This window comes from Dysidea avara, chromosome 8 (assembly GCF_963678975.1).
Source record: "Dysidea avara chromosome 8, odDysAvar1.4, whole genome shotgun sequence".
NCBI classification, from domain to species: domain Eukaryota; kingdom Metazoa; phylum Porifera; class Demospongiae; order Dictyoceratida; family Dysideidae; genus Dysidea; species Dysidea avara.
In genome coordinates, this window is record NC_089279.1 from 28879725 (window position 1) to 28890206 (window position 10482).

A 10482-nucleotide genomic window follows, 5' to 3' on the forward strand; every position below is an offset into this window, starting at 1 on the left:
ACGGAATAATATTGGTCCATCTAACATCAAATGTACGTTAAAAACAAGAAAACGCTTACTGGCGGCCAGATATAGAATTATTTTTTTAAATCGTCAAAACTTGAAATTTCATCTCACTCACTCACTCACTCACTCACTCACTCACTCACTCACTCACTCACTCACTCACTCACTGACCACAGTCGCAAACCTAGAGCCCAAACGAAGCAGTGCACAGTCAAAATTTTACGCCACAAAAACAAACTCACTGGTGGGATGTGTCTTTTAGGGTTCCAACAAGTGTCCACCCTGTGCACCTTGTCTTTTTTTTATCTTCAATCAGGCTGCTTCTCTTCTTCTTCATCCAACAAAAACATATCGAGGTGTTAATTTTCCATATCAACACTTTCTTTAAGCAGCATAATAGATGCCACAAAATTATTTAAGGTGCTTAGATTATGCTACTGTACGGAGGTACCGGTACTCCATGATAGGTCACAAGATCACGTCCATTCTTTATTCTACGTATTATCAATGTATCGATCGAGACCTCCATGACCATGCCCCTTTTACGCTAGCTGTATTTGTGACCACACACCTTCAAGTAGGTGGGCTGATTCGAGATACTCTAGACTAATAACCACGATGACCACACCCCTTTTTGGCAAGCACATCTTTGCAGGCTGACTCGAAATATACTCTAATACAGCAGTCACCCTAATAGAACAATCACATGTTTGCAGTTAGCTGTATGCTATAACAAAAAACTAAACAAACTAGTAAAAATGAAGTAGGAATCCAAGCAATAAAAAGTAGTGAAACAAGAGATGAACATGGTAGCTATTACAGCATAGCTCAGTGGGAAATCCCTACTTTGGCATGATACAGCCATTATTTTGTGTTCAATGCCAAAGTAGGAATTTCCCACCGAGCTATGCTGTAATAGCTACCATGTTCATCTCTTGTTTCACTACTTTTTATTGCATGGATTCCTACTTCATTTTTAAATTTATAATTTTTAATATACTAGTATCTATATATTCTCAGTATTTCAAATCACAGTACGTCATAGTCAGCTGCTGATTTTAAATTTGTTTCTATTAGTATGTATAGTCTATCCTGCAGGAATACTGTAGCAAAAATCACACTTACACTTTTTGAATATTGCTTGTAACTTCTACCAATCTGTACACAAATTGTAGGAGGATAAAATTAATATACTTTATATATACCCTCCAAAGTTGTTAAGAATCCAATAAAGCTTGTGCGAGTCATGGCAATTTTTGTAAGGGAAATAACCCAAGAAGATGAAAACTACGAACTTTGAAGGCACGTGTCTCATGTCTCAAAGACAGCTGGACTGACTTAGCTCAAATTTGATATAGAAGATATCCAACTCCGGAGATGTTCCAGTGCATGAAAACTGCATTTTCTTGATTTCTGTTAAACACACACTTATCTCTTGCTTGCCTGGACGCTTGGCCACACAACACACTATCATGTGTCCTGATGAGATGATGTATCCCTTGTAAGTGTACTGTAACTGATATACAGTATGTTATGAATCTATATTAGAGTATGTGGTTTTGTGTAGAGATATACAGTGGAACTTCTACCCAGAATTTTTGGACCTTTTTTGTTGTAATATAGAGGTTTTCCTTTGATCAATGCATATTATGTAGCTATCTTTGGGAAAACCAGTCTTACTACCCATTTACAAGTTTTGTGAAATGCAGGTTTTAAGTATTCAGAGTGTTGTAGCTTGCCAACAGTTGTAGCTACATGTACCAAATTTTCACATGTTTTACAACTATTTATTACCTCCAGATCGTCTACTGAACAAGTTTTGAACAACAAAGTTTCCTACCATTTTAGATAATTTTTAACTCAAGGTATAAAGAAAACTTAATAAGGGTGGTAGTCAGGGGTGGAGGAGTGGTTGTTTACATAATGAAAGCGGAATGCGTAGGGATGAATTAGGCCAAATTATGGGGCATTCAGCTACAATGAAAGAAACTTTATCACACAGATCTTTATTCAACACCATGGAGCTTTACAGCCATCCCCAGGCTGGCCATAGCTCTACTAAGGCCCAATACCACTTGTATGACTCACCGCTGGGCTTGGGAAAAGCAGCCAGCTAAAGCAGACCACATAAGCCAAGCTGGTTTTGACAGTGAAATTTGATAGTACATTCATGTAGCTTTGTGTTTTTGATGAGAAATCACACCTGCTGTCATGGGTGATAATACCAGTTTTCTCAGACCCAGTTATAATTATGTATACATGTATCTATGTATATGTATGTACATATAATATATTATGTAAAATTTAATGTATATATGTGCAGCTGAGCAAGTTGATGGAGGGGAAGCAAGGGTGAAAGTTATCTTTGGCACTCGTGTGATATCAGAGAAAACCTTTGACTTGTGCAATGTGCAAGCATTTTGGAACATATCTTGTCCTCTCTATCCAGGTAACTTGAAAGAAATAACACTCTTATTGCTGTGTACAGATTTTCTATATCCTCTATCTAATTTTGTTATAGTTGAAACCCTCCATTATTATGTATAACTAAGGTAAAAAAATCAGGCAGAAATTGAATTTTAGATTTGTGATACATAGCATGTTACAACTTATGTAGTCTTATGTTTATGTATAATCAAGGGTAGTGGAAAAGGGTTGTGACCCATCAAAATGTATTGAATGGGCCTCTCTAAATATGCCTCTAGCTGTCATTGAGCATTATTGTGCAATAACTGTGTTATATTCTATAAATTCTTATATTATAGCTAACTATACCAATGCTTAGTTACCTGCAATCAACTGGGTTCTTTTTATCGTACAGTGTGGAAGTATTGTATATTAGTGCTCATGAAGAACTGGGCTTTTCCAGCCAAACTTATTACCCTAAAACCAGCCTCAATGTTCTAGCTGGCAGCATTGGTTAGGCAAAGCCAAGCCCAAAAGCGTCTTCAGGCCAACCCCAAACCTATCCAAAAGGTTCTGTGGAATTAAATTTTTTTCTATTCAATAGAATTTTATGCTGACTGACTGACTAACTAATACCTCCAGCTAGGTGTATTTCGGCATTGGAGAAGGCTACAGGCCTTCTTCACTGTTTGATGTTGCTTCGTCCCGAGATACGTATGCCTTTTCGCCAACCACATATATGCACATCATGGTTTTGCATTTGTTCTCCTTTGTGTTTCAATTCTTTTCACTAACAAAGCAAGGTGTTGATTCGTGATAGCATGATGCAGCTTCCCTGTGGCTGTGTTGGCTATTATGCTTATCATTCATATTTTCCTTAATGACTGAATTAATTGTAGAGGTACTGTTTCTCATTGTGTAATGGGCGGAGCATAGCTGAAAACAAAGCATAATGGCCACCTCCCTTTCTGTTACATAATTGATTGTTGGGGCACATGTTCTGACACAAAATCATTTTTATGTCTGCCTGGTACCATTCTTTCTTTTAATGTCATATGCACAGGTTCATTTGTCATCATTATGTTAAAGTAAACAAACAAGTAGAAGGGAAAATTAGGAATTTTAAGGATCAAAGAAAAAAGTTGTGAAACAAAGGAATAGCTAAGATGTGGTGAAACAAGGAAGGCTGCCTATACCTGCAGATACACTAGTAGACATTAAATCCCTAATCCAGTCATGGTTATAGACTGAAGTTTAGAGATTTAATGTCCGCTAGTATGATTTAATGTCCACTAGTAGGTATAGGCAAGCTATTCTATTATTTCACTACATTTTTGTATTTTGATCCCTAATCCAACTTAAAATTCTTGATTATTTCTTCTACCATATAGATGGTTACAAGTGTTGAGTGTGATGTTTAGTTGTTAATACGGTGAATTCAGGCTCCAGCAATTCAGGCTGTCACGCATACCAAAGCATTTTGTTGAATACCTCACATGGCAATGAACTGTGCCTTCTTTCTTATCCCTTGGTAGTGGTTTAAACACTTTGCCAGAAGATGTGGTCAATCAGCCATCTATAAACTGTTTTAAGGACACTTTGTTAAATCATCTGAATTTACTTTGATTTTGTTTTGTATCTGTGTGTTATACTCCTTGATGGAGTAATACACAGTAATAAATAAATAAATAATAAATAAATAAATAAAATATTGCAGGACTGATTTCAACGACACAACGTGGTCTCGCTATGTCTGCTCATGTGATTGCTAAAACAATTGGCAGAAAAAACATTGGTGATTGAAATGCTATTCGCTAAATTCACCAAAAAATTGTTTACTATACGGCACTTGTATATTATATTAATACATCAAAATCTTGAAATTAGGTTAGGTGATCCTAAGGCTGCAGCACATGTTGCTGTCAGACTTTCAGTGCTGGTCACTGTAAAGCACTAATAACAATAACAAAATTGTGATACCCTAATAGAGCAGTTATCTTAATGCAACAGTCAAGCGAAACATCAGTAATACTAGTATTCTAATAAATCACATTTTCAGATTAACTTTCAAATCGAGCATACCCCATCCCAGACCCTTCATGCTTTGCCAGCATGCCTGATGCTAGTACATGTACTTGGCAAACTAATGTATATCCTCTCCCACATAATATCACATTGCGTATCCAGACAAAAGGTATAACTACACCCCTGAATGTGCCCTCAAAAAGTTTCTTCACTGAAGTTTAATCAAGCTGGCTAATTTAGCTTTGCAGCTACAGCTTTTGAATTCAATACACTAATAATTCAGTTAATTATTTTGCTCCTAGTCCGTCACATTAACCCATAGGGTTGAGTACTGCTGACCCTCTGACCCAGATAGGGTTGTTGCTGAAAATCAACCTCAGGTTTCATTTTTCTGCAAAGCTAGTTATAGTAAAATTTGTGTATTTATAGATTTGTTCAATTGTTATAACCTTAATATGTGTGATTTTAGGTACCTTCGAAGTTGCATCATTAAAGTATCACATTCCTCCTGTGATTCTTCCAGTAAGTTTTACTTGACACATGCTTGTATTATACATAAAATGCAGGGCTAGTTCCATGGGACTGGAAGACAACTAAAACAATAATGACTGAATTGGTAAAGCTAAGGTTTAAAAATCATTTGTTTTGAAAATCACACAAAACAGCAGTTCCTTTGTAATTAATTATCAAAGCTCAATTAATTGTATGCTTGTGTAGTCATTGTTGTGATTGAGCCTACTATTTCCCACAAAATTTTGAGTATAATATACTAGCAAAAGTGTCACACTTTTATGCCAGCACAATGGAATCATTGTGAAATAAAACATGGGATATGTCTGAGAGAAAACAACAAACGTACTCCACATTATTACAGCAATTCATATTTAAAGGAATTTATATAACTTTACGTGGGTGAGATCAAAGAAAAAAGTGTACTTTAAATTTCATAAAGTACACTCTCAGCCGGCCAACAGTGCTTCATCGACCACAAAGAGTGCTTTATTGCACCGCAAAGAGTGCTTTATTCATTCAATAAAGCACCCTGCGGGGCTCATGCCAGTACGACTAATCATCCAAGCCGGTGAAGGTTGACATCCTCACCGCGCTGAGTGATCAATCACCCCAGCCAATACGAGTTCTACCACTGGATTGCTTTTATAGACATACCTAAATGCTTCAATGATGGGTAGGAGAAGGTAACGTTGCTGTTAGATTTGTTAATGTAAACGGACATGTCCTGGAGATATCATGGAAATATTTCACCATGTGACTCACAATAGAATTGGTTGTGGGTTGCAAGCAAAACCTGCCAAAAGACGCAATAAATGTCTACCATGCCAAACTATGGTGAAATAACGCGTGAGTTACTTTGTTAAACTAGTTGTGTGTTGTTCAGGCTGCCAATAATTTGTGCAACGCGTGTTAATTACGAGTCCTAGTGTATGGTGAAGCTACACGACTAGAAAGTTCCATAAATCATTTAAAGAATAGCCTTGCTTGTGCTATATATATGAAAAATAAAGCACTCGGCACTTGGCCTCGATGCTAATAAAGCACTCGGCTTCGCCTCATGCTTTATTAGCATCTCAGCCGCATGCCTCGTACTTTATTTTTCGTATAGCACTAGCGGCTATGTTTTAACATATACTTACTGTTTCTTGGTAGGGCTGTGCAATAATAATAATAACCTGTGTCTCGATAAATGGAAACCATTATTTTGATAATGATGTGACATTGTAGGACTGTTTTGTAAACATTTTTGACATGAATTCACATCATCGTTTCCCCAACTAGTTTGACACCTTTCCACAAGTTTTCCATCTGATCGTGGTTGATTTACTAATATTTACTATTATCTTGATAAGCAATTCATTAGTATATCTTATTTACAATAGGTGAAATACAATGCTATTGTAACTTTTATAGTATTCCATTGAATTGGATCCGATATTATATTCATTTTGCTATACCAATCAGTATTGGTAGTGCATTATGATTAAGTCCCACTCACGCCAACCATCATCATAGTCATCACAATAAGTTCTATGCTAGTAAAAGTTGTAATACAAGGCTGGAATTAGTATTCTAGCATAAAGGTGCAGGATTTGCAGTAACTGCAACTCACTACATTTGCATGAATATTGGGATACTCTAATAGAACATTCACTGCAGAATAAAAATCCTAATACATAGTACAATCATGCATTCCTCACTTGAAAGGGATTCACTGTTTTTTCTTTGTTATAAATCATTAGCACAAATAAATACACTATAAGACAACTCTATATAGCTATACCCATGAACAAGCAAGCACAAAATTATAAAGAAATTATCAGTGTTTAGTGGATATTGCATAAATCCTTTAGCTGTGGTATCGGATCAGTACATGGTTTTTTTTTCCTGTATTGGTAAAGCAGTACTCTTTTATGATCATCATTGTATCTGTAGATAAAAAGAAATTTGTGTAAAAACAAGCCTCAAAGGCAGTTTATGATTCACTTTGGGATATTTACAATACAAAATCCATGCAAAAATAACCAAGTAGGGTGCAGTCTTCAAAAGCCTGGATGAAAATACTGTAGTTGTGATATCAGATGTGGCAGCCATGAAATGACTGCAATTATAATAAATTTAATAATGCACAAAGCTATTGTTAAATTTATTATCATCAACATCATTGCATGGCCGCCACCTTTCTTTTTTTCACCCAGGCTTCTGAAAGCTGCGCCCTTTATATACAGCTTGGCTGTTTTTGCATTGTTTAGATATCTAGATCAAGACACACAGTAGTGTATTGTGCGGCCCAAGAAGCTAGCGCGCAACACCCGTGAGTATATTGACAGGAAAAACAAAAATGCAATTTTTGCATCTCCATAGCTCTGTGCTGCCTTGATGAAACAAGACGAGTTTTGCTGTGGACATGCCCCCCAACTTCAGTGCTCCACATTCCACATTTTAGTGAAATCACTTCAAGCGTTCCCGAGATATGCAACTTCACAAATTGGCTTAGTTTCTTCATTTTTTTCTTATTTTTCTTCTTCTTTTTGCACACTTACAAAAACTGCTATAAAACACGAACACAATATCTGATTGCCTTGAAATTTGGCACACAGAAGGGGGATATAAAGGCGTATCTTTGTACCAATTTTGGCTGGAATACGATAAACAGGCAAAGAGTTATTAGCGTTTATTCACGAAAATTAACACCAATATGTTGTCACACCTACAGGGTAAACCGCTTATGAGAAGAAGCTGAAAATCGGTGGGTGAATAGGTTAACTATTGAACCTCAAACCTTTTGTGGTTTGAAAGAAGTCGAACTAAAGAACCAGGAAGATACAACAAAAAAACCAACAGTGTGTAACAATTATGCAATCGAGATTAGCTAATAAAAAAATGACTACTTTCCACGCCTACCAGAAAAACCGCTTGGGGTAATGCTTAGAAATTCGCTGTACAGATGGAGTAATCATCTTAGAAAGACTCTTCAATGGTGTAGAAGAATCAGACTTAAAGCCACGGAGTTGTAACACGAAATCCAACTTGGCATAGCAAATGCGAGATTGAGATACTCTAATAGAGCAGTAATCCTAATAGAGCAGTCACCCTGAAAAAAATTCAAGAGATAAGCTAGGAACTAGTAACCTGTATAGAAATCAGCTACAAACAAATCGCCCTGTAGAGAGTTCAGCTACAAACAATTCACCCTGTAGAGAGATTAGCTAGAAGAAGTTACCTTGTAGGGAGTTCAACTACATAGTTCAGCTAGAAGAAGTCACCTTGTAGAGAGTTCAGCTACAAAGAAACAACCATGTAGAGAGTTCAGCTGCAAGCAAATCACCCGTAGAGAGTTCAGCTACAAACAAATCACCCTGTAGAAAGATCAGCTAGAAGAAGTCACCTTGTAGAGAGGTCAGCTACTAACTAGTGACCCTGTAGAGACATCAGCTAGAAGAAACTAGTGACCCTGTAGAGACATCAGCTAGAAGAAGGTACCTTGTAGAGAGGTCAGCTACAAAGAAACCATTATGTAGAGAGTTCAACTACAAACAAGTGACCCTGTAGAGACATCAGCTAGTAGAAGTTACTTTGTAGAGAGTTCAGCTGCAAACAAATCACCCTGCAGAGAGATCAGCTAGAAGAAGTTACCTTGTAGATAGCTCAGCTACAAACATATCATCCTGTAGAGAGATCAGCTAGAAGAAGTTACCTTGTACATAGTTCAGCTACAAATAATTCACCTTGTAGAGAGATCAGCTAGAAGGACCCACCTTGTAGAGTGTTCAGTTACAAAGAAACCACCATGTAGAGTTCTGTAATAAATATATATATAATTTGTACATTTACTGATAAAATCAGAAATATTTAAAGTATTTAACATTTGCTTCATCTTAATTTTCTTCCTGTGGTACAGAAAAAATAGCTTTAAAAAGCCCAAAAGCCGGCCATAGGCTGGCTTTGGGGTATACTAATACAAAAGGAAGTGAAATCTAATCCAAAACAGCAAAGCTGTAAAAAAAAGAGTGCAGCCCTCAAATAGGCTATGGTGAAAAAAGATGTGAAATCCAAGTTGGCGGCCTAGAAATGGCTGTGATGATAGGTTAATGGTAAAAGTTTTAATAATGACAATTCAGGTGAATTTTGTGCCAAGACCAAGCGGCACCACAATTCACCAGAATTGTTGTTATTAAAATTTTTACCATCACAGCCATTTCTTGGCCGCCACCTTGGATTTCCCATCTTTTTTCACCATAGCCTTTTTGAGGGCCACACTCTTTTTTTACAGTTTGGCTGTTTTGGATTAGATAATTTTTTATCTAAATTATCTCCCAGCCCCATTTCTTGGCTAATTAACTACTTACAAACAGAATAATATCCAGATATTATGATAAAACAGCCAGCTCTCAAAGCATAATCTTAATGCTTGAGTTTGAAGTATTCATTGGCGGTTATTTTTAGGCATAATTGGTTCAAGCCTACTTCATGCTGTTAACTTAATCTCTTAATTGTTCATCTATAATCAGTGTATTATTGTCATTTTGTTACAGGGTGAATATGGTCTAGTTTTCAATGCTACAGATGATAATCACAATATCCTGTTGTGTTTCAAGTTGTTTTGTTCATTTTATTAACAAAATACAAGTTGTCATTATTGTTGCTGCATTTACATGTACAACATTTCATGCATGTATGTAGGATTGTAGGTACTGTAGCTGCAATATGTTTGTAACATTTATGCATGCCTGTAGACCCTTTGTATAATAACTATATATGTAATAGTTGTTATAGTATAATATAAGTCTTTGATCTGGTAGCTACTATATTACAACTTAGCACACTTTCTTCTATCAAATTTACTCCACAGTTCACTTGTATGGGTACAGATAGAAGTACAACAGCCTTATTAAAAAAGAAATTAACCCATCTCACATTTTACATTTAATTATAACTATCATTGGTACCTGCCCTACATGCAGGAACATGTCCACACTAACTAAAAGTCATAAACATTAAATATCAGCACAATGCATTCACACAGCTTGAAATGTTCTTCTAATATAGCAAAAAACAGATTGCACTAAAAAGGTTGGCAAAAGGAAAGAAACAAGTCACCAGCTGGATTCGAATTCAGGCCTTGCATTTATAAGGTGTATGCCTTGACCACTTAGCTAAATCTCTAACATTAATGGAAAGGCATTAAAAACTGTGTTATAAAGGCATGTGTATGTTGACTGGTATAGGTGTTTACTTGCTGTTTGCATGTGGAAAATGTTCAAGCAAATTTTTGTCTATACCCTTGCACTAATGGCACTGTAAATGACGAATAACAGCATTTAGAAGCTTCATTTAAAAGTGAGCTAGGTAATTTTCAGATGATGAGTGCTTTGTTTGGTACAAAAACCATTCCGATACATGCTTCAGGTGGTAAGAAAATCATTGGATACCAAAGGAATTCAGGACAGACAGACAGATAGATGGCTTTGCAATATTAGTATTAAAGTACTATTAAAACAGGTTTTGCCAAGAAGACCGCTTGCTACAAAT

General features: G+C 36.3%; 1 protein-coding gene across 1 annotated transcript in view; it reads left to right on the top strand.

Moving 5' to 3' along the window:
• Window positions 1-9751, top strand: part of LOC136263183 (putative phosphatidylglycerol/phosphatidylinositol transfer protein DDB_G0282107) — a 35152-nt gene extending 25401 nt beyond the window's left edge. Inside the window, exons 3-5 of the mRNA XM_066057692.1 lie at window positions 2330-2455; window positions 4907-4959; window positions 9486-9751. Of these exons, the coding sequence (XP_065913764.1) occupies window positions 2330-2455; window positions 4907-4959; window positions 9486-9569 (263 nt within the window). The 3' untranslated portion in view covers window positions 9570-9751. The remainder of the gene's footprint in view (window positions 1-2329; window positions 2456-4906; window positions 4960-9485) is intronic.
• Window positions 9752-10482: the final 731 nt, after the last annotated feature.